The 25,943-nt window shown below is 34.8% G+C and overlaps 7 protein-coding genes across 11 annotated transcripts; 5 read left to right on the top strand and 2 right to left on the bottom strand.

Moving 5' to 3' along the window:
* Nucleotides 1-120: 120 nt before the first annotated feature.
* On the top strand, nucleotides 121-2,460 carry Use1 (Vesicle transport protein Use1). The gene is made up of 5 exons (XM_071794036.1): nucleotides 121-477; nucleotides 871-920; nucleotides 1,488-1,726; nucleotides 1,810-2,136; nucleotides 2,321-2,460. Exons 1-5 carry the CDS (start codon nucleotides 376-378, stop codon nucleotides 2,359-2,361), a joined length of 759 nt encoding a protein of 252 aa, XP_071650137.1. The 5' UTR covers nucleotides 121-375; the 3' UTR covers nucleotides 2,362-2,460.
* On the top strand, nucleotides 2,432-4,655 carry LOC139822382 (osteoclast-stimulating factor 1-like). The gene is made up of 5 exons (XM_071794037.1): nucleotides 2,432-2,524; nucleotides 3,157-3,203; nucleotides 3,364-3,481; nucleotides 3,566-3,777; nucleotides 4,036-4,655. The coding sequence occupies exons 1-5, from the start codon at nucleotides 2,473-2,475 to the stop codon at nucleotides 4,270-4,272; spliced, it is 666 nt and encodes a 221-aa protein (XP_071650138.1). The 5' UTR covers nucleotides 2,432-2,472; the 3' UTR covers nucleotides 4,273-4,655.
* Grip75 (gamma-tubulin complex component 4) lies at nucleotides 4,146-9,021 on the bottom strand. 3 transcript variants are annotated; one of them, XM_071794020.1, is made up of 11 exons: nucleotides 8,877-9,021; nucleotides 8,608-8,692; nucleotides 8,338-8,464; nucleotides 8,053-8,246; nucleotides 7,331-7,425; nucleotides 6,956-7,272; nucleotides 6,349-6,819; nucleotides 6,098-6,275; nucleotides 5,790-6,012; nucleotides 5,357-5,610; nucleotides 4,146-4,284 (listed from the first exon to the last, which is right to left on the bottom strand). In XM_071794020.1, exons 2-10 carry the CDS (start codon nucleotides 8,674-8,676, stop codon nucleotides 5,362-5,364), a joined length of 1,923 nt encoding a protein of 640 aa, XP_071650121.1. In that variant the 5' UTR covers nucleotides 8,677-8,692; nucleotides 8,877-9,021; the 3' UTR covers nucleotides 4,146-4,284; nucleotides 5,357-5,361. The 3 variants fall into 3 exon arrangements, with proteins under 3 accessions (XP_071650121.1, XP_071650120.1, XP_071650122.1); XM_071794019.1 differs by lacking the exon at nucleotides 4,146-4,284 and having other exon boundaries at nucleotides 4,286-5,610; XM_071794021.1 differs by lacking the exons at nucleotides 4,146-4,284; nucleotides 8,877-9,021 and having other exon boundaries at nucleotides 4,286-5,610; nucleotides 8,360-8,464.
* A 138-nt stretch (nucleotides 9,022-9,159) lies between these two features.
* Nucleotides 9,160-11,208, top strand: Samtor (S-adenosylmethionine sensor upstream of TORC1). 2 transcript variants are annotated; one of them, XM_071794033.1, is made up of 2 exons: nucleotides 9,160-9,473; nucleotides 10,274-11,208. In XM_071794033.1, the coding sequence occupies exons 1-2, from the start codon at nucleotides 9,342-9,344 to the stop codon at nucleotides 11,192-11,194; spliced, it is 1,053 nt and encodes a 350-aa protein (XP_071650134.1). In that variant the 5' UTR covers nucleotides 9,160-9,341; the 3' UTR covers nucleotides 11,195-11,208. The 2 variants fall into 2 exon arrangements, with proteins under 2 accessions (XP_071650134.1, XP_071650136.1); XM_071794035.1 differs by lacking the exon at nucleotides 9,160-9,473 and adding an exon at nucleotides 9,516-9,671.
* An 89-nt stretch (nucleotides 11,209-11,297) lies between these two features.
* LOC139822376 (juvenile hormone esterase-like) lies at nucleotides 11,298-17,049 on the top strand. Of its 2 annotated transcripts, none has more exons than XM_071794022.1 (9): nucleotides 11,298-11,439; nucleotides 12,401-12,559; nucleotides 13,307-13,595; nucleotides 13,962-14,147; nucleotides 14,615-14,829; nucleotides 14,956-15,121; nucleotides 15,678-16,001; nucleotides 16,261-16,405; nucleotides 16,515-17,049. In XM_071794022.1, exons 1-9 carry the CDS (start codon nucleotides 11,386-11,388, stop codon nucleotides 16,666-16,668), a joined length of 1,692 nt encoding a protein of 563 aa, XP_071650123.1. In that variant the 5' UTR covers nucleotides 11,298-11,385; the 3' UTR covers nucleotides 16,669-17,049. The 2 variants fall into 2 exon arrangements, with proteins under 2 accessions (XP_071650123.1, XP_071650124.1); XM_071794023.1 differs by lacking the exon at nucleotides 11,298-11,439 and adding an exon at nucleotides 11,927-12,272.
* Nucleotides 17,050-17,548: 499 nt separating this feature from the next.
* On the top strand, nucleotides 17,549-19,249 carry Rpl28 (ribosomal protein L28). Its single transcript, XM_071794039.1, has 4 exons — nucleotides 17,549-17,672; nucleotides 17,997-18,093; nucleotides 18,365-18,607; nucleotides 19,124-19,249. Exons 2-4 carry the CDS (start codon nucleotides 18,007-18,009, stop codon nucleotides 19,208-19,210), a joined length of 417 nt encoding a protein of 138 aa, XP_071650140.1. The 5' UTR covers nucleotides 17,549-17,672; nucleotides 17,997-18,006; the 3' UTR covers nucleotides 19,211-19,249.
* Nucleotides 19,250-22,918: 3,669 nt separating this feature from the next.
* On the bottom strand, nucleotides 22,919-25,151 carry LOC139822261 (odorant receptor 13a-like). The gene is made up of 5 exons (XM_071793878.1): nucleotides 24,864-25,151; nucleotides 23,900-24,499; nucleotides 23,636-23,743; nucleotides 23,385-23,540; nucleotides 22,919-23,059 (listed from the first exon to the last, which is right to left on the bottom strand). The coding sequence occupies exons 1-5, from the start codon at nucleotides 25,149-25,151 to the stop codon at nucleotides 23,000-23,002; spliced, it is 1,212 nt and encodes a 403-aa protein (XP_071649979.1). The 3' UTR covers nucleotides 22,919-22,999.
* Between the last annotated feature and the right edge of the window lie 792 nt (nucleotides 25,152-25,943).

Raw genomic sequence — 25,943 nt, 5'->3', positions numbered from 1 at the left:
TGAATTTCTGCACTACGATTGGCCGATATAGTGCGCGCGAAATCAAGCGGGAGTGCTCGGGCGAATTAAGAGAATTGGCGCGAGTTTTTAAAGCGCGAAAGTTTCTCCCGAGCGTTTCAAGAACTCTGAACACGCTCGGGACGCGACGGACATTTATTCTCAAAGTCCTCCTTTCGACTGCTTTCACTACATTTCGATACTCGAATCGTATGTTCTAATATTTTTAATCATCATCACATGTGCGATGACAATAATCTGTTATCTCGTCTCTGCACACGTGATCAAGCGAGAGATATGATGAATGACATGCCTGTTTACGTTGAACGGTAACGGCACGAGACTCTCCTGCTTTCTTTCCCGCCGCATACATGCCAAATGACTCAAATGACCAGGCTGGAAATCAACGTCAAGCGGCTCCTAACGCGTTGCGAGCTGATAGCGAAGGATGATCCGAACAAGGATTGGAAACTCGAGAAAGTATGCGAATGCTGTTTCTAACCTCTACGTTCTGTCACGTTCCTCTGTTTATCACACATTAGGGCTAGATCAGTACATTAGATATCGGAGTGATTTTATATATTAATTATCTGAAATACAAAGCATAATATTAAGACACGTCAGACAATTCTAATTATAATATTTATTATAAAATTTTTGTTTGTATATAAATTAACTTGCGCACATTGCTATGTGGATGGTTAAATTTCTTTTACCTAACTGTTATTTCTTGAGAAAATGACACAAGAATTAAATAATCTATTCGTTAGGAGTTGCTACATAAATTATTCATATATAAGCTATAAATATCTATAGATTGTATGAAAGAGTTTTGTTCATACAAACACTTGACATATGCATTTTTTGTTTCAGTACATACTTTCTCTGGATGACATGATGAAGGAGCTGCAAAATTTACCAAAGTAATATTTTCAGTTGTGCAGTATAATATCATTAAAACGTATAATTTATTATTATTAAAAAAGCATTATTTATATGATATAGAGAATGCCTCAGATTTTGGGTGACAACAGTTAACAACAAAGTCCTCACTTCAAGATGAAAATCCTATAATTAACGTGTCAAGATTAATAGTTTTTAAATAAGAAGTATTTAAAGTTGATTGAATAAATCGGCCAATTAAAATTTGCGCGTTCAGACACTGTACGATAGCAAAAATATAAATCATTTATTTGCACTCTGTGTGATGATCTTTGACAATTCTTTGATAGCAGGCCTGTTTTCTATTGCCGAATTGGCTGCACTAGTTCAGAGTTTATCCTTTTTTTTCCTATGTGGTGTAAAAAAAAAATGAACTCTGAACTATTGCAGCCAACAATAGAAAACAGACCCACGATGTATCGTTTTTTAATGTTGCAAAATCAAAGACACTCTGTATATCATTTTCAAATTATATCTAATTATTATTATCAGCATCACGGTATTAAAGACGTTTGTGTAGCGTTAAAATGCTGGATTTTCATTTACAGTAAACCACCCAAGGATACCATGATGGGCTACGTCAAACGGATAGATTTCCTGAAAGGAGTAATAAATGCGATGAAGTTGTCGAACCCGGTGGAGAGGGTGATCGCCGCGCAATTGCTATCGAAAAGTTCAGCGTCCACCAACAATTCCGCCAGTACGAATATCACAACGCAGATACATCAGAAGACAGTCGCCAAGTACAATCGAGAATTACGGGCGGAATTATTCCACAGCGGCAAAGGTGACTTGCTACCTCAGCGTGCGATACCGAAAGTCTGGTTCTTGCGCGTGACTCTCGACATTAAATCTCGTTGTGTGTTACAGACGCGAATAAGGATGGCGTGCGACAGAGATTAACGGGCTCTAATGTCCAGGACGACGATCTCGACGCTATTTTGAAGTACAATCGTAACATCCAGGAGAAGATTGCCGAAAACATGCTCTCGATGACCAGCACTATGAAGGAACACGCGTTAGCGGCGAGCGCCATCATAAAAAAGGATATCGGCATGCTGGAAATGTCCGACAAATTGACCGATGTAAACGCTGTGAAATTAAAGAAGGAATCCCTAAAGTTGGAAGAGCACACCAAGTCGAAATGGAGATGCTGGGTATGGCTCATGATCGCCTTCGTTCTGATTGTGTTCTTCAGTGAGTATTTCACATATCGATTTATAAAAGTTATTTTCTAGAGCAATGCGATGGACATTTTTTTATTTATCGCTCGAAATAAATTTCTAATTTGCGTGATGTTACACCGTTGCTAAATAGGCTATAAAAATATCAGCAGCTGAATTATCATTTAAATTGCATCTCATTCTCTTGTATATTTCAGATATGGTGTTATTTATGAAAGTGGCAAGAAAGAAGATTTAGATTAATTTCTACGTCGGGGCGTGTCAACCGCGGCTGAAATATGTAGCTGCGCGTCACTGTGAATCCGTGTGAGTCATTGGATTGATATTATGATGATAGAATTACACAGCCATGAGTGTGCTTGTAAAACCACCTGTTCCACCTAAAACCACCTGGAAACCTGGTAAATATACCATAAAATAGCCATACGTCGGATTACAACTCTGTCTGGCATGGCAATGTATAATTTACGATCTTGTTATGCGCAATTTGATAACGATATCTAAGTATTTACCGTATAATTCCTGAAGTACTTCTTGGTTCTATTGTGATGATTGTGTGTGATAGGAAAAAGCTTTTATATATGTACATATGAATCTCTGTATGTATGTACTGACCATGTATTATACAGATCGTTTATTTATGCTAATTATAACAATTATATTCATGTCATATTTGTTACGAATTCAATAAAATTCTATTATATATAAATTTAAGGTTATATCACATATTTCAATCCAACGTCTCAATCCATTTAAAATCTATCGAGTGCGAAATGTACGCTTGAAATGAAAAAATCAGCAGCCTAAAAGAATTACAGTTCCGCCGTGATTATTGAAGGATCATTATTTTGCGTAGCTTTGCTAATGTGTATAATTATTGTACAAATCTAGGTTAGAATAATAATCTCATCAGATACATGAGAATATGAGTGTATAATGTACCTCATTTTTGCAATTAAACACGAATAATTTTTATTTTTTAAGTAAGATAGTATCTGACATAAATGTGTTAATATTATATGTTATCTTTAAGGAAAGGTAAAAGTGGTCAGGACGTTATGCAAGTATATTGCGCAACGTGTAAGTGCATCTACAGTCTATTAACAAAATATGTTTCTTACATAATATATACGTGTGTCGTAATAACATATATGTAATTATATTTCTCTTATTATTATGGAATTATATTGTTTCGTATATTTTTAATGTGTAAAAATATGATGTTACTGCTTTTTAACAGGCGGATGAGTTATCGTTCGAAGAAGGTGATTTACTTTACGTTTACGACAGAGATACCGATCCAAATTGGTGGAGGGCTAAGTGCGGAGATCAGAAAGGACTCATACCTGCTACTTATGGTAAGGAAAAATGCATAACATTCGTTTATCCTCAATGTAATGTTCATAATCTATTATGTTATATTCATAATCTATTGTTCTCAGTCGAGGAACAAACGGAAGAGATCGAGCTGCCGCTGCACGACGCTGCGAGACGGGGCAATGTTTCCTTCCTGGCGGAATACTTGAAGGAGGGCATATCGGGAACGGGCTTGGATGCAGCTGGAAACACGCCGCTGTACTGGGCGGCACGCACTGGCCATTTAGAATGTGCGAGAGAGCTCCTGAATCTGCTAAATCCCGTAGTAAACGCTCAAGTAAGGGAATGGACCTGTAGTTTGGAGAACTGGACTTGTATTCTTATTTTAATAACTAAACAACTAAGCGTAGCCATATGATTTTAAACTCGCTACAACATTTTAAGCTTTCACGAAATAAGCAACAGAATGAGACGGTCACATTTTAATATAAGATACAAGTGCGAACGGTTCTACCGTATCGCCGTATGTCCTCATATTTGCATTCGTGTGTTTCGCACAAAGTTACCTCTTAATCTTTTTCACTTTCAATCGTAGAATAAAATGGGTGACACGCCATTGCACGTAGCAGCGAGTCACGGACATTTGGAGATGGTGAATTTATTGTTGGAGCACGATGCCGATGCGACATTGAAGAATAATGACGGTATCACCGCGGAGGAATTGGCTTCCGACGCGTCTATCAAAAACACGATACAACTGCATCAACGCGGATATGATGATAGTGCACATGGATACGGCGAAGAAGATTATAACGATGACGATAGCGATTGAGAATTTCACAATCTGCAATAAGAATAAAATAAGAATTCCATGTATTTTAAAGAAAACAAACAATTCACGTATTACGTAAAGTACTATAATTTTACATATTAATAATTAAAAATAAATGTTAATCCTTTGCGGTCCATAGTTATTTATCGCAAATCAAGAGCAAAAATCAGGTATTTCAATTTCATTTAATCAGCGAGGCTAACATGAATAAAAAGAAAGGAATTTTTATTACTTGGAGGAATTTATGGAAATTCCAAAAATTTAATTTACGCGATTATAATAGTGTACAGATTCGAATTATGCGAAAGATTATTACAACGCATTATGTCGATGAATTCAAAGGATCACAAAGGGTTAAATAACATTTCAAAGATCTCAAACAATGCTTGCCTCTTTGTATTTAAGACTCTTGTTTCCTACAGGATGCGAGTAGCTGGGTAAACGAAAGTTTATTTATTTCGATAATACAAGAAAGAAATTCACACGACATCGCAGTGTCATGAGTCAAAGAAACAGGAGTCTTAAAAATTGTTCTTTCATATTTGTGATATATTATAGAGCGTATATCTATTGCTATATAATACGATAATAGATTAAGATCCTTGCTTAAAAAGGACCAATAATTATATTATCACAAAACATGTACGACATGTAGAACCAAGTTTTTATCATACTGCCATTAGCATCATTCAGAATAAATATTATTCAAATCATTCGTAAAGAGTATTATAATGAAATTATATAAAAATATATATATTAACGATTACTATATTGATTGTATGAGTTGCATGATACAAAAAAATAAATTTGAGGAAGTATTATAGACTTCAAATGTATAAGATGTGATCTGTGTAAAAAGAACAACAGGCCACAGAGTGTTCTTTTATACAAATTACTTAAAGCTCTTGTTTATCAATTTTTCGCGTTATTATTCGCATTATTAATTTAACCATTCATTATGAATTCTTGACTGAACATTATTGAGCTCTAATAAAACAATCTTTACAAAAAGAGACGTAATATTATGTTCTTCTTCAGTAATATGCCGCGATGTATTTGTAATTCACTACGTGATTTTCTTTACCTCCTTCAAACCTTTTTACTGAACCATCTGTTGAAATCTAATCTCAATAGCAATCGAGCCAAGTGCTCTCCACTGGGCTGTGCACGCACTCTATTCAATGTCTTTGTCAACCAGTCCATTACGCTGTCGAGCGTCTCGCATAACGTTTTGAGCTCTTCTTTCTCCGTTAAGAGCAAATTGCCGACCTCCCACATGGACGCTTGTAAGATGAAATCGTCGCACAGCCGTAGCAAAAGATGTATCAACTTGTTTACCTGTTAAAAATATTCATGAATACCAAGGAGCAACAACAGAGTCTCGGATTTACGGAGCCGTCTTTAAAAATGTGGATTAAAGTAATCAAAGAATTGATATAACGAAAGACGGCTCGCGCCAAATCTGCGATACTCTGCCTAATTTTGAATTTTATAATCGTGATTTTAATGAAATTTACGGGATTCTTTTTTCCTGTTCCATTGCCTAGCAAAAAGGTTTGCGACATGACGTTAGCCAGAAATACAGAATGCGCCTTCTGTATATCCTCAAAATTCCGTGTGTTCTTCATACTCGCTTCCATTACAGTATATTGACTTTCCAGCACGTCTACTTGCAGATAATACTGTAAGTTGTCGACGATGAAGATCAAATTATTTCTCAATTGGATCACGCCGATGTCACTGTGAATTTAATATATCGTGCTATAGCAATTACGGACAACAAAAATGTTAATTATCTTGTGACATTCATGAATATATAATTTACATGTTCTTGTGATGCATGTGCTCGCTCCAGAGATTCCACAAGTCTATCTGCGTCTTTTTAACTCTTAATAGGAAGCGAAACAAAGTGTTGTAATCGTTCAGCACGGCTGGATTGAACAACAGATGCAATGGCCAAACAACTTTGTACTTCAACGTGATCATACCCCATCCGCGTTTCTCTAAAATGATAAAATTTGTTCAACGTCTTGTCTTTGAATATCTTGGAAAAAAAATTGCAACACAAATACGCACCATTAGGATCTTGCCTTTCGTTATCGGGGAGATCGGTGGCGTCCGTGTCGGCGTCCTCGTTTTCAGAAGGTGGCACGGGCACCACGAAGTTAAAGCTGTCGATAGCGCTTTCGTCGTTTAGATGCATCCTCCTCAGCGCCATTTGAAACGCGAGATTAATGTCCCTGGATGTATGACTCGTGGGTGCCTTATTCAGAACGTGCGCCGTGAGCTTGATGAATTCTAAGAAGAGATCGCCGCGTCCCATCAGGAAGAATTCTTTCACCAGTCTGAGCTGCTGCATCAGCTGCGCCTCTTCGACGGCCACGTGCCACAGAAGCTCGGTCACGCACTGTTTCAATTCGTTGATCGTGCGGTCAAACTCGACAATGTTAAAAACAGACTTCGCCTGGAGATTCTGAAGTTTCCTGAAGTACTCGTACTCTTTGTCGCCCCACACGGAATTTTCTGTCTTGGATATCAGGCTGAAATCTGAAACAGACACTTGGCTTTTCACAACTATCTTCTATAGTGCACCAGATGACTGCGCTCATTTTCTGAAGAGTGATATAACAATTGTAACAAGATAGTTTCCTTTTCAAGCAATTAAAAATCGCATTTTTTTTACCTTTCTTCTGTCTGGGGTCATTCCCAAACATAATGACAGTTTGACCGATGGTCAGGATTTTATTTGCCAGCGACGGCCTGATATAAGACGGAAGCATGTCCATCTGGACAGTATAGTCCCACATATCGACATCAATTTTCTTGCCGTTTATCGATTCACGTGCATCAATATCGTTCTTTCCATCCTCATGCGTCGAAGGTTTCTCGCAATCCAATGATTTTTGTATGAAAAATTCTGTGTGAATATCCTCCAGATGCCCATACAAGAGCCAGCTCGTTAGATGCTTGTAGAAAACAATGTGAACGGAATGGGCCATCCTAAAAGCGAGTAAATGAATAAGGCTAACAATGTTGAGTCTCGTTAAAAATCTCTTACAATTCCAAAGTGGCGTTGATCTCGGGTATGCCGGTATGCATACGCTGATGTAAACACTGCAACAATTTACAACCATGGAGCTTCTGCGTACGAATCTGAAACGAAAGAGACGGGTGATAACATCCTTCTCTTTCTGCACAAATAAATTGTAATACTTCATGATAGTAGCTATATTTAATTCGATACCATAAGAATATTTTGCGTTATTATTTAGACTCCCATTAAACTGTGCAACTGCATGATATAGCTAACATTGTGACAAAGTGGAAAGAAAACGCATATCTTCATCTAAATAAAAAGATAACATCCTTCTCTTTCTGCACAAATAAATTGTAATACTTCATGACAGTAGCTATTCAATTCGACACCATAATATTTTGCATTATTTAGACTCTCATTAAACTGTGCAACTGCATGATATAGCTAACATTGTGACAAAGTGGAAAGAAAACGCATATCTTCATCTAAATAAAAAGATAACATCCTTCTCTTTCTGCACAAATAAATTGTAATACTTCATGACAGTAGCTATTCAATTCGATACTATAATATTTTACATTATTTAGACTCTCATTAAACTGTGCAACTGCATGATATAGCTAACATTGTGACAAAGTGGAAAGAAAACGTACATCTTCATCTAAATAAAAAAAAAGGCAATTAAATATAATCATAACAGAATCAGCTGATATAAAATATCTTGGAGAAGTATATATAATCACCTCACGGATGATGGAATGCAGTACGGAAAATAGACAAGTATATTTTTCAACGCTGCAGAGAATCAGCGACAGCGGGGTGTGACGGTTGTTCAAGACTGTGTTCTCCAATTCAATTATTTCTTCGCGAAACGGCTCCAGCGCTTGATCCATTCCGTCGCACAGAGCACGTATGTACAGACCGGGCGCGACATATTCTGTGGAACAAAATGATTAAATTGAATTGACAAATAAGACAATTATGTCGAATTGCGTAAAATACGTTTCGTCAGATTTCTCTCCTCAAACCTTTCGCATCCTCGCTGCTTACTGCGTGTATGAAGTTTCGTACAACGTTGCATTCCTTCACAACGTCCAATATCTTATTGAGCAGCGCTCGTTCGCCGGGATGTAAGTATTTATCGAGATCTACGGACTGAAAGAGAAATTGAATGATTTGACGAAAAGCACATAAAGATAATGTTCATTTTTAATTGTATATTACTATATATACTATTTATACATTATATATATTACTTAATTATTTATATATTACATTTTGTTATAATATACACTCACATCTGCCTCTATTATCTGCGACACACTGGTCGAACATCCCCAAAGTGACAACAAGATCTCGTGCAACATTTTAAATATCAGGTATCTGGAAAATGATAAAAATTCATCAATTCCACGTTCATTTAATGCCATTTGATATTATGCTTTACAAAAGAGATATATCTGTTCACACTCATACACGAGTTAACATTTAAATTATACAAGTAAAATAATAATTGTTCATTATCGATATAAACGTCGTAAATAACAGATTATAAAAATGTATGTACTTTAATTAATTGCAGTTGCTCATTATCTCCCCGTTTCCATTCTTATTTCGTCATTATAATTTGAGATCGCGTGTCGAGCTCTTGAAATTACGATTTGTTTGTCAACACCCGTCCTTTAAAGAGCCGTGACACTCAACGCCGCGGTGGAGCCATTCGGAAAACTGACATCGACGCCGTTGATAAGTTACGCCGTGTCGATATGGACGATTCGAAATCAGTGATGTTGGTAAGTCAGCGATTACAGAAGTGGAACCGAATTGACTCCCGTCGTCCCGTCACTGTCAGCGCAGTCAGTACACGTGTCGGATGTAAACAGGCAGACGTGAAGTAGCTGTGACAAGTGTGGGAAAGATCAGCTCCGTGTAAGTTGATAAAACGTGACGAAACGCGCAGCATTGATAAGGCACCGAGTGTTTTCATCGTCCACTCGGAATATCGTGGAAAACGAGAAAGTGGGCTGATCGAATGGCGACGGAGGAGCATAAACGCTTGGCTGACATCGTGAAGGGAACTCACGCCTTGTTACGCGCCGAGTGTCATCAGTATGGTGCCGAGATCGCGTGGAAGCGCCATTTGGCGCGAAACGACGTTTTGCAGGTCCGTGAAGTTCGAAAAGTTGAATTCTGTTGGAGAAGCACAAATTAGTATATGCACCGATAATGTTAAAGACCATCAATCTTGGACGAATTGTCATGGCTATCAATGGAACCTTGGGACTGCTTGGGACCCGAAGATAATTGAAGATAGTGATTAAAAATATAAATTTTTGTATCACTAACATAAATATCTGAATAAGTAACTAGTTTTTAACGTTAGCGTTAAATTCATTTGTCACTACTGTGGCTGCGGTCCACTTGACGCTACAAATGCTTATTTGCGTTCTTCTTCTCCTTCTTTTCTTCATTGAAAGAAAAGAGAAGAGGAATGCTTTGAAGCATTTGTAGCGTCAAGTGCAGTCAAGTGGACTGCAGCCTGTCAGTACTGAAAATCTATATTTTTCTATATTTTACGTATATTGTAGATTTTCAGTACTGACAGTAAATATCAGAATGCAGCCACTGTACATATGTTTCATAAATAAAAATACATATTTACGAAGCAATTAAAATCATATATTGCCGTGAAACTACTTTTTTTCTACAGTTATCGCTTGACGGACAATCAGACCGGACGATAGTAAAATAAAATTGCAGTTTTAAAATATTCAAATTGAATATTTTCGCGTCCTAAACATACGTATGTACATATGTGTACGAAACAAAACAGGATAATAAATCACAAGATTCATATTATATTATGAGTTAAAAATCTCAATTTTAACAGTCGCACGACCCAAGATCGTCTTTAATAGTATCTCATACGTAGTATACGTTATAATTATTTCGATATTATTCCAGGAGTATGCCGCGTCGATGCAAAAATTGGCCGTCAAGTGCTGGGCGGATAACAACTCAGATTTGAGAAGCGGAACGTACTGCAGAATGGAATGGATAAAAGCCCAGTGCAAGGAATACTTTCTCAACGGTGGTAGAGAGAAATACAATAAGAGAGAGCGAGATATAAACGCTAAAATGACTCTCTCTTCGGTGGGGCCTAGTGTCGAGGGTCGAACGCGTGAGAACAACCCGAGCGGTACGGCAAATGGATTGCGAGATTCTTCTGAACGGAGAATATCGGTGCTGGATGTAGGAAGCTGCTACAATCCTCTGAGTATCGACGATGCGTTCGACGTCACCGCGATAGATCTAACGCCCACGGTGGAGGAGGTCTATCGATGCGACTTTTTGAACGTCGCGATCGGAGGGGAGAAGATCCTCTCGCGTGACACGCGGGAGATTCGTCAATTGCCGGCGGATTTCTACGACTCCGTCGTGTTCTCCCTGTTGCTGGAGTACCTGCCGTGTCCGGAGCAGAGATACGCGTGCTGCGGGAACGCGTACGACGTGTTGAAAAGCGGCGGCATCCTGATCGTCGCGAGCCCGGACTCGAAGCACGTTGGCGCGAACGCGAAACTGATGAGGTCCTGGAGGTACGCGCTGAGCCGTATGGGATTCATGAGGATCAAGTACGAGAAACTTCGTCATATTCACTGCCTGGTGTTTAGGAAGTGCGTGCGCAAGGACGTAGCGATAAGGTGGTCCAAGCTGCAGCGCTTTTCCGAGGCCGACAGGAGGTACGCGTGCGAGACGAAGATTTTTATCCCGCAGGACTTTCAGGCTACCCGTTCTAAGGAGGAGCGAGAAAAGTTGGAGTACGAGGAAACTGATTTAGCGAGCGCTTTCTCCGAATTGCCGTTCGATAATGAAACGTCAACGTGACGATTCTGTTTTTATCCTGACGTTAAATGAAATCTTCTGTAATGTGCTCAAAAATTTAATTTTCGTATTTACTATTTTTTACTACGCGAGGTAAATTGTAAAGTACAATTTTACCCAAGTTGTAAAATCCCATCAGGAGTTTGGCGTTTTAAAATTTTCGCGCTAAGATTAATTTTCCGTCGGTTGTGGCAATGGGATCGAAGAAAAGTGTTACGTTCTATGATATACATTTAAAAAAAAAAAAGGTAAGAAAATGACACCAAGTACACTGACCGTCTTTAATCTGCACTAGTTTACCAAAAAGGACTCGATTAATGACTGCCACTGTATACGCGCCTCTCGTACTAAATTAACACACTAAATTGTTTCATAATTTGTATAAATTGTATAAAAGATTTGATATCAGAAACTAGCATCAACTTATAATTATCATTAAAATCCAATATAGTTATTGTATTTGTGTCTATATACTAATATTTTATTGTGCTCTTATACACTATAATTGTTTCATCATTTGTATAAGAAAAACTGGCGTCAACTTAATTATATTGTTGTCAAAATAAAATTTAATATACAGTTATTGTACTTGTATTTTATATGTATATTACTCTTACGCACCAGTGAGTAAGTCAGTTTATTTTATTAGTTTATAAAAGATTTGATATAAAAAACTGGCGCTAAAATATATTATCAATATATTATAAATATAATATATAAAATATATTATTATAAATATATTATAATATATAGTCATCAGTAAAGTCTAATATCATGATGGTACTATGCAATTGCACTATTTTGCCGTAGATTTTATTACAAATTCTAATTTATTAAAGGTCAAGATAAAACTGTCGTACTTTGTGCACGTGACTCGTGCTGCATTGATGCGTATATTATACTTAGGCTGCGGTCCACTTGACGCTACAAATGCTTCGAAGCATTCCTCTTCTCTTTTCTTTCAATGAAGAAAGAAGGAGAAGAAGAACGTTCCAAAGAATTTGTAGTGTCAAGTGGACCGCAGCCTTAATTGGTTCATATAAGATTCGGGCGCGCCTCTATAATAATATCATCATGGGCTGTACTTTGATAACTTTCTTTGATATCTAATCAACATACTCGATCTTTATCTCACTTGCCTTGAAATTCTTAGAGCTTACGTACGCATCTACGCAACAGAGACCAATAAATAAACTGTTCTCTCGTCAGTCTTCCAGCGTATCCAATATGGACAACGGCAGAATCGAAATATGCGTGCATGAAGGAAAGTTAATTGGTATCGTAGAGAAATGTGTCTACGGCAATGACTACGTCGCCTTTCGAGGAATACCCTACGCGAAACCGCCGATTGGAGAACTTAGATTCAAAGTGAGTACATACATTTTCAGAATAAAATGAATTAATTTTAGTTTTGGCTTAACTGATCGCTTATCACATATTAAGAAGATTAAAAAAATACGAAAAATATCAAAAGTCAACTCTTTTAGAGAAAATTACGATTAAATGATACCGATAAAACTATTTATCAGTTATATCGCATAATTATTATTATATAATTCATTTTTCTAGTATCTAGTCTATACATATGTAACAATAAAATATCCCAGATAACAGATAACATGCATGTTGCATAAGACGTCGTAAAGATATCTTTAAGATATCTTTACGACGTCTTATGCAACATGCATGTTATCTGGGATGTTATATAATGTTATTTAGAAAAATACTTTAATGAGCAACACCAAAGAAGATTACGATAAAACAATTTTCAGGCGACTGCTCGGAGAAATAATTGATTTCAAACGATTTATTTCTAATTAATGTAAATTAATCTTTGAATTTGTTAAACAATTTATTTAGAATATAAATTAGTAATTGAGTTTAAAGGTGTTTATCAATATTGTATTATGAAAGAAAACATCTAGCGCACGCCGTTTCTGATTTATGCAGAACTCAAAGCGCTTATTCGTTAGCTTATAAATTGCTCTCATTTAAGAACTACTACTCGAACGCAATATTTTACGTAAAGAAGAAGTCGTTTCAGCATAGAGAATCGCACGGTACGCGCGAATTTTGGAAAATTCTATGTACTAATGGATTTTACGTATTTATTAGGATCCGGTACCAGCGGAACCATGGTCCGGTGATAGAGACGCTTCGAAGCACGGAAACGTCGCCGTCCAAATAGATCTGTTCACAAACGAAGTTGAAGGCGATGAAGATTGTCTTTATTTAAATGTGTACACGACGAAAATCGAACCCTCGAAGAAACGCGCGGTTATGGTGTGGATACACGGCGGTGGCAATTATAAGGGTTCCGGCGATGCATCCTTGTATGGCCCCGATTATATCGTGAATAAAGATGTAGTTTTGGTCACCTTGAATTATAGACTAGGCGTTCTAGGTACGTTTCGCTATACAATCACTGTATGTCATTTGTGGTATTTTACATATATATAGTAAATGTTTATTATATATATTTTATCTATTATTTATTATTATTTATTTATACAGTCCTAAAGTCAATTTAAACATTAAAAAATATAGTCTCATAAAAGAAAAAGTTAAATCCACATCTATTTATAATACGTTTACAATTAACGTTTTTTTTTTACTTTTTGCATATAAGTTTACATTTTGCTGCGCATGATCAGTGTGCTAGACACAATTAGTTTTATGGCGCGATTTACTTGGGATATAAAGTAAATTTTACTTTTAATTTAAACAAATCGACTTTGTGAAGAAATGATGCATTAATGCATGGCTTCAGGTTTCCTAAACCTTAAAGATAAGGTGGCAACGGGCAATCAAGGTTTGAAGGATATAATCATGGCATTACGATGGGTCCAGAAAAATATATCAAAGTTCGGTGGAGATCCAGAAAATGTCACTATCTTCGGTGAAAGTGCTGGTGGAACCTTGGTACATTGTTTAACTCTGTCTCCATTAGCTAAAGGTACGATATATTTTGTCGATATAGGCTTATCGATACACTCACAATAAGTTAGAATTCTCAAACCCATCCTCTTATCCCATCAAACACTAATACGTTTGGATATGAAAAATAAAAAACCACGAATCTATTAAATAGATAATAAATCCGTTCTCTTTTCTTTTGGTTAATTTTGAATAATATATTTTTAAAAAATTTTATTTGTGTAGGTTCTAAATAATTAATTCAATTAATTAGAAAGTCATATTAGTGAAATGTTAAAATTTATAAAACAACCAACAACTTTTCGAGAAAGAAATAGAAAAAGAGAGAGAAATTTTCAGACAAAATCGATTACAAAGTGATAAGGAATCAAAATGATTACAAGAATCTGATGATTGATAAGATAGTTTGTGATATTACGAAAAAAAAGAAAAAAGATTTTATTATGACAAGATGTATAGAACTAATTTGTTACGACTGTTTTACAGATTTATTTCATAAAGCGATATCGCAAAGTGGTGTCCTTAATCCAATGAGGTGGTCTTTTACCGAACGCCAACCACATTCGATGAACAAAGGTTTTCGGCTCGCTGAGAAATTTGGAAAAGCGACCACGGATCCGAAAGTCGCTTATGAGCTTCTCAAAACAATCGATGCGAAAAAGCTTATAGAGACTGAACAAAAGTTTCTCTTGACGGAAACAGTAATTATCTGAACATTTAATGTTGTAATTATACAATTAATTATTAATGAGTGCAATAAATTACACGCTACTGCTTTTAGATTATGCGAATAAAATTACTTTTCTTCGATAATATTGTCTTTGCAGGAGCGTAAACAATCGATATCATTACCCTCTTTGGATCACGAATCATCGAATCCAGTTTTTCCGGAAGATCTAGAGACGTTAATGTGCCGCGGAGTTGAAGTACCATTTCTTTTAGGTTTTACCAGTCACGAGGGATCTTTTATTATAAGCAGTAACTTTTACGGACGTGAGTTTTGTTTTCATCTCCATGAAGTATATTTTTAATTGCTTTGAATTTTTATAGAATGTTTTCTGTTAAAAATAACATAACGTTAGTATTAGCTGACTTACCATGCACTGTCAATGTTTACAATCAAATAAAATTTTCACGAATAATATTGTACATATATCTATATAGAGTTAGCAAATTTTATTAATCCGTAATTTTCGAATGCGTGTATAAGAATCATAATTATTCGTCAGAAACATATTTTTGTTTCAAAATAGCGTTTATCGTACGCTATATTATGCTTTGTTTATATAGTTAATATATTACGCGTACACAGTGTGTTGAGATAAATATTATATATTATATGCAATATTATCTATATCATTTATTTTATTGAGCCACTTTATATGAAAAATTTTAAATAATGTTTTGACAACAGATTTTCTTTGGCAAATGTGCTTAAATCGCAATTATTTCTTAACTTGAAAAAAAAAGGTTTATTAAAATATTCATTATTTATTATGCAACGATATGTATAACGGACAGTTCTAAAATGTCTTTAAAATTATTTCAGACATAAGCAAAGAAGATTTTAAAACAATTGATTCCGATTTTAAGAGCACCTTATCGCCCGGATGTTTATCAAAAATATCAAAAATGTCAATCACAGTCGAGGAATTGCGATCTTTATATTTCGGTGATAAAGCACTGTCAGAAGAAACTCTAATGAATTACGTTGATTTTCTCAGTGACGTATTCTTCTGTCGCAGTATAATGGAAGTAGTGGATATTCAGACAAAATTGAATAATAATAATAACAAAGCGACGTATCTGTATCAATTTTCATACGAGAGTGAAACTTCTCCCATGAGAAAAATATTTGATATTCGGATTCCAGGTATTATCACTAATTAATTTAACACTATCTAGCGACTTTTAATTTTAGAGAGTATGTATGTCATGATTACTCATATCGTAATTACGACATAAAATAATTGTAAATGTTTCTAAATTTTTTAATTTCTAAATTTATATGAATTTAAGGAAACAAAAAAATAGTCCCATTTTATAATATTTAATTTATAAAGTAATCTCTTTTAAAGTATTTAGAAGGTTATTTTGTAGATTTAATTAAATGATGATAATATATTTTATAGGTGTGTCTCATTCGGAGGATCTGGGGTATTTGTTTTATTCTAGTATAATGAAGGATTTCGGCTTGTCACCACCTGCAGTTGATTCAGAAGACTATAAGATGATAAATGGTTTAACGCAAATGTGGACAGATTTTGCTAAAACAGGGTACGAGAAATTTATTATTATTTTTTTTTTAATTTTTGGCGTGTCTTTTCAATCACGATATTTCAATTTATTAGTCACATATTAATGATTACTTCTCAATCTGATTTAGGAACCCAACGCCTATTACAAATTTTTGGTTGCCGGTGACCGGTTCACAAAGTGGAAAATACAATTACCTGAATATCGATACAAATTCGCAAATGAAAGTCTTTTATAAAGGAGAAGAAAGATGGGATTGGGAAGAGAAGAAGAATAAGTTATAGCGCTAAAATTTTATCTACGTTAACATTTTTTTCCGGGTATTTTTTGCGTTTATAATAAATACTCTTTTGTTATTTTTCAAAGATATTTTTTAATTAATGGAATGTGGGTACTATTATTATTTCTCTTAAACTCAGGATCAGTTTTAGTTAGTGAAAATATGGAGATTAATGTAAAAAGTAAGAATATTATCTGTGTAGATTTTGTATTAACTTAACTATAACACAACAATGATTGAAAAATTCAACACATCAATGTATGATGTGTGAGATAAGTTATTATGTTTATATAGTTTCTTATATATTCTCTTTTATGTTCTATTATATATTATAATAAATAGTTTATACATTATATATATGTATATACATATATATGTTACTGTATATATCATGTGATTTAAATTTTTAAGATTTCTAATTTCTAGTATAGAACTTGTAATGTTTAGAATTTCTAATTTATAAAATCGGGACGCTTTAACGCTATTTTATATATATTTTATATTTATATATTATATATATATTTTATATTCATATTAATCTCATATGTGTATTGTTACATGTTTATTTCTTCAATATATATAAGAATAATATCTTTATTAGTTTTTGCTTCTTTCTCATTCCACTTTGTAACAATTAATATTTTATATTGATTAAAATTAATTGTAATCTATTTGGATAAAATAAAGAATTTGTTTTTAGTCTTATACTATGTTTACGCGAGCGTTACTTTTGATAATTCAATCGTCTACGCGGAGTAAATTATCGTAAGTTTTGCGTAAGTTACTACAGAAGTAATGCTGGCGTAAACGTAGTATTATTAACCAATCACATTCGAATGTGAGGAGAATGAACGAATGTGATTGGTCAATTTCTTACGGCTTAGGACTTTAAGCATTTATCATAGGGAAAATCTTTGAAACGACCTGTCAACACTGTTTTACTGTGCTGTGTTCTCCCCGCCATCTTGAAGAGCTCTTTCCTGTCGCTTCTTCTTGCTGGTGCACGTGGTATGTTATAATTTCGCCTTTATTATCGGATTTAATATTCCTTTTAATAATCTGTTGCATCGATACTTATTTAACTATCGTGAAATATTCTAAATTATTAAACATTTCCTGTAGTACAACAGTATTTACGAGAAATCATCTCTTTTACGATGTTGGGTATACATAACCTATCAACAAACTATTTAGTCGAATTTAATAGATAATAATTGATTTAACTAAATAAATCTATCTTGTTTAGAATGTACAATCATAATAAAAAGCGTGATGCAATATAATACAAGGATACATATGAAATTGTGATAAATTTGATAATGATTGTAACAGGAAGTCCAAGATGTCGTCGCACTTGAACTGGATGATAATCCGCGACAACAATGCCTTCCTTCTCAAGAAGCGCAACATCAACAAGCCGTTTTCTACGGTTAGGCTCTCGCTATATCTTAATAGTTATTTGTGCAACAAGTGCTGGAAGATGAAAAAAGGCGAGTGCGGTCACCGCACCCCGAAATTTTCAACTTCACGCACGTGTTGCATACCCTATTTTAGGTTGCAAGTGCGTGGAACGCGTCACGTGCGTAATGGGCCACTTTCCATGCACGTGTGACATAAAAAGCATTATTAACCACGCTAACTTTAAGAAGTTACGCCTTAACAATTATTTTCTGCTGTTACATAGAATAATAATTGTTTAGGAAGCCAACAACTTGACGAATCTGAGCAGTTATCGCTACTCCGGTTTGGTTCATCGTAAGAGCGTGGGCATTGTTGATACCCCTGACAAAAAGGGATTCACAGTCGTCTACAAGAAAGCAAAAGCGGTCAACAAGCCGGCCAAATCTAATGTAAAGAGCACAATGAAGGCGGGAGCTCGTCGTTCCCTCCATAAGTTGAAAACTCTGCTTAGAAAAAACAAGTATCGTGTGGATCTTACCAAGGTAATCATATAATTGTCGCTGATTATAGTAGTTTATAAATTTTTTCATTATTTTGCGCTTTAAGTAAAAACCTTTGAGGAAAACTTCTATGAGACAAAGATCTTGTCATAGACTGAATAGGAAACCTAACATGTGGTTTGAAATACAAACAGATTTTTATAATTTTTGAATTAATATTAAAAATTAATATTAATATTAGAACTTCCAATAATTGACAAATTCAGAAGAATTCTATGGATTAATACTATTTTCACTATGGATCTCAATATAAGTACTCATATGTGCATGTGCGCTCGCAAGTCTTTCATAATTAACAGTTGATTCTCGAAGGCACATATATACCTTTGATCGTTAAGATTAAAGTTAAGTAAAAGATTAATATTGTTTTAAAGAAATTTAAAATATTTTTTTATCTTTTCTTAATGATTCTATTTACTCTTAGTATAATTTTGGTTTTAATTACGTGCTATTTGCCATTAATACTGTACTAATGCTAGAACGTAATGTGTTTTGTAGGTAGCATTGCGACGAGCCAGTGCCGTGCTACGGTCTCAGAAACCTCTTCCCACTAAGAAGACACGAACCACTAAAAAAGCCGATTAATTTGTATACTTTACTAAATATACATTGTAAATTAGAATACTTGTCACGGACGATATATTCTGTGAAGTAAATGTGCTCTAGCTTTTTGAAATTCTTTGTTTTAATGTATTATATTATTCGCTTTTGATTAAAAAAAAATTTTGCTGTGCACTCTTACTTCGCAGGTATGTCATATTTTATTCAACAAAATACACATTTTAGTTAAATAAAAATACGTATCTTTTTAGGTAAGCATTTACATTTTGTATCGTGTAAATTAACGCTTCTTTTATTTTGCAATATCTGTTTTACGTTATATAATTTTTTTTTAGATTTAAAGGAAAATCAACCAAGCATACTCCTTGAACGATTTGTAATTCATCTGCAGAAACCAGATTTTTAGGTAAATTTTATTTATTGTTGTGATAGTTAAAATAATTTATTATATGATTTATTACGTAAATGTCGAAAGTGATGACGTAATCATCGAGATTTATAAATGTTATAATTTACCTAATGTTTGCTAATTAATCATTATTTAGTCTGAAATTCAAATAGAAAAGTAACAGTAAACAAATAATTGTCTTATTATTTAGTTTGCTTGCAAATCTTAAGCGAAACAGCATCTTGAGATAGTATGAAGGCATTTATGTTTTTATTCTTTACATTAAATTTACTTTTAAATAAAATGATGTTACTATAATCACCAAGATCTATGAGTGCTATGATTTGTATAGTATTTGCTAACTGATTATTATTTACAACCTAAAATTGAAGTAAATAAAAATAGTAATTTTAACTAATACAATTATTTTATTATTTAGGTTGCGTGAATCTTAAATGAAAGGACATCTTGAGATTGTTTACAAAAGGTACTTATATTCTGCTATACTGCCTTATGTTTCGAGTTATTTTTTAAATTAAATGATGTTGCCATAATCACCAAGATCTATGAATGTTATGATATTTGAATTTGCTACTTTTGACTTCATAAATCTCAACAAGATATATTAATAATATTGCTCAATAATAAACAGTGAATTTTTCGTTTATTTTTCAGGCTTGCTAAATCCCTGGGAATCAGTCAAAGGACAAAAACTACAGGTAATTTTTACTTGTGGACCACATGAATTTTTTAAAATAATTATGAGCGGATGTAAAAATATATTAGTATATAAGAATGATGATTACCCCACCAAGATCTATGAATGCCATGATTTGTATAGTATTTGCTAACTGATTATCGTTTCCATTAATTTAAAATTATAAAAGAAAGCAACATTTCACTAATACAATTATTTTATTATTTAGGTTGCTTGTGAATCTCAAGTCCAAGGCATCTTCAGATAATATAAAGGTATTTATATTTTCTTTTATTATATTTTGAGTTATTTTTTAAAATAAAATGATGTAATTACCAAGATCTATGAATGCTATGATATTTGAATTTGCTACTTCTGATTTCACATAAATCTCAATAATATATATTAATAATATTGCTCAATAATAAACACAGAATTTTTTTTTTATTCCTCAGGTTTGCGAAATCCCTGGAAATCGTATTCGAAGGACAGAAACTACGGGTAATTTCTATTTATCTTATGGACATGATTTTTTAAAATTATGTAAAAATATATTAGTATATAAAAATGATGATAATTATCCACCAAGATCTATGAGTGCCATGATTTGTATGGTATTTGCTAACTGATTATTGTTTTCATTAATCTAAAATTTTTAAAGAAAGTGACATTTAATTAATACAATTATTTTATTATTTAGGTTGCTTGTAAATTTCAAGTCCAAGGCATCTTCAGATAGTGTAAAGGTATTTATATTTTCCTTTTTATTAGTTGCTTTCCATTTACATCAAAACTCAGATAATTCTCACTTGTGATGTCATTCTGTCTTTATTATTCATTAATTGCGAAAAAGGATAGAACGACGTCACAAGTGAGAATTATCTGAGTTTTGATGTAAATGGAAAGCACCTATTATCTTATGTTTTGAGTTATTTTTTAAATAAAATGATGTTGTCGTAATCACCAAGATCTATGAATACTATGATATTTGAATTTGCTACTTCTGACTTCATAAATCTCAATAATAATATGTAGTAATAGTATTGCTCAATAATAAACACAGAATTTTCTTTTTATTCCTCAGGTTTGCTAAATACCTGGACATCGCATTCAATAGACAGAAACTACAGGTAATTTTCATTTATCATATGGACAATATAATTTTTTTGAATTATGTAAAAATATGTTAGTGTATCAAAATGATGATAATTATCCACCAAGATCTATGAGTGCCATGATTTGTATGGTATTTGCTAACTGATTATCGTTTTCATTAATCTAAAATTTTAAAAGAAAGCAACATTTAATTAATACAATTATTTTATTATTTAGGTCGTTTGTAAATCTCAAGTTCAAGGCATCTCGAGGCAGAGATTGGATATAAAGGTATTTATATTATTCTATATTATCGTATGTATTGAATTATCTTTTAAGCTGAATGATGTTATCATAATCGCCGAGATTTATGAGATTTTTGAAAAATTTTATATATTATAGCTTAGCCAGAAAACGAAATTTATACGTCACAAATATTAAAAGCTATTTAATTATTAGTAGAGTATCTTTGAATTGGAAAAGATTTATTTTTTAATTTTTATTTAGGTAAGTTATTTAGTCGACAGAAAGGAAGAATAAATAAATTGTTTAAAATGATAAATTTCCATGGCTTCTGTCGTGCAATTCGTGCAAAATACTTGGAATTCCTAAATATGTCTTGTGAATATGATTTAAATCATGTGAAACACAGCGTGTCTCGTTCATCTATTTCAATAACGGAGGTAAAGATGGAAGTAAAGTTGCCACGTTCCACATTTTATAACAGATTTTACATATTTATTTTCACCGATTATTATACCGTGGCGAGGTCATTTGATTTTTACTTTGAAGATGGAAATGCATATATTATGTCAAATGTGTTATTAGTAGTCCGCGAAGTTCTCGATCGTATAACAATAGTATTTATTGTCAAAGAATAAAATTATTTCAATTTTATAATTTTACGATACTTACACTATATATCCTTTTATTTCAGAGGGCAATATCTTTGTTTCATATTTCTTATCCTTATGGATAATTTCTAGTCCATAAGCAATTTTTCAGTGTTCTTTACTCTATTTATGAAATTATAATAATTGCGAGATTAAGTTATAAATATTAATAACGTAATATTAAATATAAATAAGCTAAATAATGCATAATTAGTAGAGTTTTCAAATAAAATTTCTAATAAGAATATCACATTCTCCGGCAATTTCAGCTACTCCGCTTTGTAGAGAAAGTTGCGGTTGCGAATTGAAAGTTTTCGTTTTCTTATCACTAGATTATTTTTCTTCTATTGTTTCTTATACAGGTATATTTTGATCGATTTTCTTTTAATTGTAAGTTTAAACTCTGAATTTTAATTATGGTTTGAAAAAAGTCAATATTTTATGCAACTTAAATTTGCTATTGATAATTTTATAAATAATAGTTTTGATAATATACCTAATTAATAAAACCAAACGATCAAAGCATAATCCTTTCATTTCTGAAGAACTTAAAAATTCATACTATCCCGTCGCTACTTCCACACACGTTGGCTTCAGAAATATAAATTTATTTCCACTTTTTCAAAATAATTTCCATTAGATTTTTATTTACCTCAACCGAGTTGAGGTATTAGTCTCTAATTTTTTAATCACATATTTCTTCCACTTTGCAGCGATTCTACATGCTTGTGACGTCCATTTTATCTACCCTCGTCCAAGGATTGCAAGAGGAAGAAGTAGGACATCGCGGTGTTCACGATCTGACAATGAAGATAACAAATTAGTCATCTTTAGTATAAAAAAACTATTAAATAAATAAATTCTATTTAAAGAGTCATTTTAATGATTAAAAAATTAGCTCTCTCTCGGAACACTCAGAATTAGCTTAAAAATTTAGAACTCCTCGCTGTTCCCTTCTCTTTCTACCTGGTCTCTTTCCAATTCACGTTGACACATATATTTTTATACGAACAAAAGTCGCTGAAGTCGATCGCACGATAAAAAGATTCGGGGAATAAGATTCGCACAGAGTGATAAGCTTCAGCTATAAGCTTCGCACGACGAGCCGTTATTTCAAGTACTCACGTTGGTGAACATCCTGACGTCCACGGAAGACAATTTTAACGCCCTTATGATCATCGGCTTCTGCATCATCGTCACGATAACGTTCACCCTAACGTCGCGGTCGAGACTGGAATCCGGCCACTCGCTGAAATATATCCCCTCACGAAAGTGCTCGCTCTAGACGCACACGTATGCAACACGCAAATTAATTAATTATGGTTCTCACGATAAAAGTATAATCGTCCGTCTGAGGAAGCTCAATCGAAACTCACCGCGCTCGTAATGAGACTACCGTACCAAGCGTAGATGAACGTTTGCAGCAGTTTCAACGCCATGAAAGAGACGAACAGGAAGAACTGGCCGATCGTCAGATGAGTGAGCTGTTATCATAGCATTTTGTTAGAATAACGATGATACTTTCGTAGCAACGTATTAAACCTTAAATGCGCAATTCTCCGTAGCGTTCTGAGTATTTTTAAATAAATAATGACTCGCTAACGAATCCTAAAAGAGTATATTTTGAAAATTATACGCACCGGACTCGCCTCGAAGATCAACGCGCACATGAGTATGGCGTTTGCGAAGAGCATCCGTATGATTATCAAGCCCCAGATATCGCTCATTATATGACCGCATCGCAGCAATCGGCGATGCGTGTCCACGCACGTGTCCAGGAGCTCCGTGAACGTTTCCCGGTTCTGGCGCGGATTTGCCAGCCTGGCAGACATCGCCCGCAGTATCGAGGAGATCTGAAACGCGTAGTAGCCGAAGAGGCTGTCGACGCTGCCGATGGTGAACATCACCCACCAGCAGGCGGATATCTGGTGCAGGAGATGCAGGTAATAGGGGAACCCGTTTGTCGGCGCGGGCCACGGGAATTTTGCCGCGACCGGCAACCTGTATCTTCGGGGTTTCGCGTGACGAACGATCTGGCGGGCGATGGAGATCAGCGCCGGGCAGATGCTCAGCAGGACCGTCGATCCCAGGACGAAGCACAGGATGTAGGACGGTCGGTCGAACGCGTACAGTGTGGCGAGCACGGTTTCTCGTCTTCGGGCGAGTTCTCGCTCGAAGAGGTCGTTCAGCGTCTCGTGAAGCTCCATCAGCCTCTCGCGTTTCACCAGGAAGCATGCCGCCTGGAAGAAAATAGCAAGACACGTTTTGTTTCCTTGAGAGCTTAGGAGATCAGTCATTTACTTCTTTAAATACCGATTGGTATATGTCTAAAGAATATTTAAGGGAATAAAATGACTGATCTTTTAAATAGCATTGAAGTTAAACAGCGATCTCCTTCGAACGGTTTCTGCCGAGATTCTTGAATAAAGATTTCCGCAAATTGTTCTAATCTTGCGACTCGAGACAGAGGCTTGTCAGAAGAAAGAGAGAATAGGTGAGAATAGTACTTTAAGAATTGTCTACGTTAATTTGACCGATTAGATTTTAGAATAATGTACAATAAAAACTTGCAAATAGGGTTGCGCAATTGGGCACGAGATATACCATTAAGACGGGCGCGATGAAGCTGCAGGTCATGCTGAAGGCCTTTGAGAGGAGCACCAGGTCGTCGGTGTGATCCCGACAGAAGTTTATCATGAAGACGCATTGAACGAAGCACATGAGGATTACCGAGAGGCCTGTAATGTACGACCAGGTCACCGAACGTGTTCGATCTTGCAGGACACCGCCGAGGTAGAGCATTTTGCGAATGCGACGGCTGTACACGCGATAGCGCAGCACTGCCGCGTCGATCCGTGCTCGTTCCCGAGGGTCTTTTGCTAGGACGCTCATGGATGATGTAATGGAAAAATAACGGGGAGAGTTCTTGCCGAGCGACAACGTGCAATTCCGCTGAAAATTGCTGGCAAAGTGGACGACGAAGCGCGCTGCGTTCACCGAGAGTTCACCGAGAGAGTTTAACGTCCGCGTGTAATGACACGGGGGACTCGATTCAACCCTCTCGGAACTCGGAAAGCTCGTTATTTACCGAATCAAGAATCTCGGAGGGGTGGAATGATTGCACGTTGCGTCGCTACTTTGTTACTCGCGTAATCGGGGGATGAATCGATAATGCATAAGCTCATTTCCGAAAAACACTATCCGTGTATTACCCTATATTAAATGATAAGCGAGTTCCGCGAGTAGTTGTGAAAGATTGATCAGAGGCCGATTTATCAGAAGCACCGCTCTCGAGCATATTATAGTTAAGTATATGTCGGTGCGAGCAACCCTCCTCGACGCAAAACGAGCGAATAGAAAAATGCTTAGAAGGGATTTATAGGGTTCTGTACGTCAAAGGAAAGAAAAGTTCCGTCGCCGATATGTACTCGATATTGAAAAGCGAAAACTTACATATCCGCAATGATTTTGATATTTATGTTAAGAAAAAAATTAAAATCTTTATGAATTTGTGAGTGATAGTGTATCTTTGTCTGTGGATGTTTTTGTACATAAAAAGTTAGAACAAATAAATTATTAAAAATCTATTAATAAAATTATTTAATTAAAATTAATAATAATGATTAATAATATTTTTAATTACTAAATTTATGTAATTTATGGAACTCTATAAATCATGGGACA

This window comes from Temnothorax longispinosus, chromosome 11, assembly GCF_030848805.1.
Source record: "Temnothorax longispinosus isolate EJ_2023e chromosome 11, Tlon_JGU_v1, whole genome shotgun sequence".
In the NCBI taxonomy this organism is placed as follows: domain Eukaryota; kingdom Metazoa; phylum Arthropoda; class Insecta; order Hymenoptera; family Formicidae; genus Temnothorax; species Temnothorax longispinosus.
Note: the sequence above shows the minus strand (reverse complement) of the source record. Positions and strands in the feature narration are given on the sequence as shown.

Coding starts and splice junctions, on each gene's coding strand:
- Use1 (XM_071794036.1), top strand. CDS start 376: ATGACTCAAATGACCAGGCTGGAAATCAACGTCAAGCGGCTCCTAACG. Junction 478..870: donor AGGATTGGAAACTCGAGAAA/GTATGCGAATGC, acceptor TTTTTGTTTCAG/TACATACTTTCTCTGGATGA. Junction 921..1,487: donor GAGCTGCAAAATTTACCAAA/GTAATATTTTCA, acceptor TTTCATTTACAG/TAAACCACCCAAGGATACCA.
- LOC139822382 (XM_071794037.1), top strand. CDS start 2,473: ATGAGTGTGCTTGTAAAACCACCTGTTCCACCTAAAACCACCTGGAAA. Junction 2,525..3,156: donor TAAAACCACCTGGAAACCTG/GTAAATATACCA, acceptor GTTATCTTTAAG/GAAAGGTAAAAGTGGTCAGG. Junction 3,778..4,035: donor ATCCCGTAGTAAACGCTCAA/GTAAGGGAATGG, acceptor TTTCAATCGTAG/AATAAAATGGGTGACACGCC.
- Grip75 (XM_071794020.1), bottom strand. CDS start 8,676: ATGTTGCACGAGATCTTGTTGTCACTTTGGGGATGTTCGACCAGTGTG. Junction 7,273..7,330: donor ATCAACGCCACTTTGGAATT/GTAAGAGATTTT, acceptor ACTCGCTTTTAG/GATGGCCCATTCCGTTCACA. Junction 6,820..6,955: donor TGACCCCAGACAGAAGAAAG/GTAAAAAAAATG, acceptor TGTCTGTTTCAG/ATTTCAGCCTGATATCCAAG.
- Samtor (XM_071794033.1), top strand. CDS start 9,342: ATGGCGACGGAGGAGCATAAACGCTTGGCTGACATCGTGAAGGGAACT. Junction 9,474..10,273: donor CGCGAAACGACGTTTTGCAG/GTCCGTGAAGTT, acceptor ATATTATTCCAG/GAGTATGCCGCGTCGATGCA.
- LOC139822376 (XM_071794022.1), top strand. CDS start 11,386: ATGGGATCGAAGAAAAGTGTTACGTTCTATGATATACATTTAAAAAAA. Junction 14,148..14,614: donor TCTGTCTCCATTAGCTAAAG/GTACGATATATT, acceptor ACTGTTTTACAG/ATTTATTTCATAAAGCGATA. Junction 15,122..15,677: donor AAGCAGTAACTTTTACGGAC/GTGAGTTTTGTT, acceptor AAATTATTTCAG/ACATAAGCAAAGAAGATTTT.
- Rpl28 (XM_071794039.1), top strand. CDS start 18,007: ATGTCGTCGCACTTGAACTGGATGATAATCCGCGACAACAATGCCTTC. Junction 18,094..18,364: donor TCAACAAGCCGTTTTCTACG/GTTAGGCTCTCG, acceptor ATAATTGTTTAG/GAAGCCAACAACTTGACGAA. Junction 18,608..19,123: donor ATCGTGTGGATCTTACCAAG/GTAATCATATAA, acceptor TGTGTTTTGTAG/GTAGCATTGCGACGAGCCAG.
- LOC139822261 (XM_071793878.1), bottom strand. CDS start 25,151: ATGAGCGTCCTAGCAAAAGACCCTCGGGAACGAGCACGGATCGACGCG. Junction 23,541..23,635: donor GTAGTCTCATTACGAGCGCG/GTGAGTTTCGAT, acceptor GTGTGCGTCTAG/AGCGAGCACTTTCGTGAGGG. Junction 23,060..23,384: donor ACGTCAGGATGTTCACCAAC/GTGAGTACTTGA, acceptor CTTCATTGTCAG/ATCGTGAACACCGCGATGTC.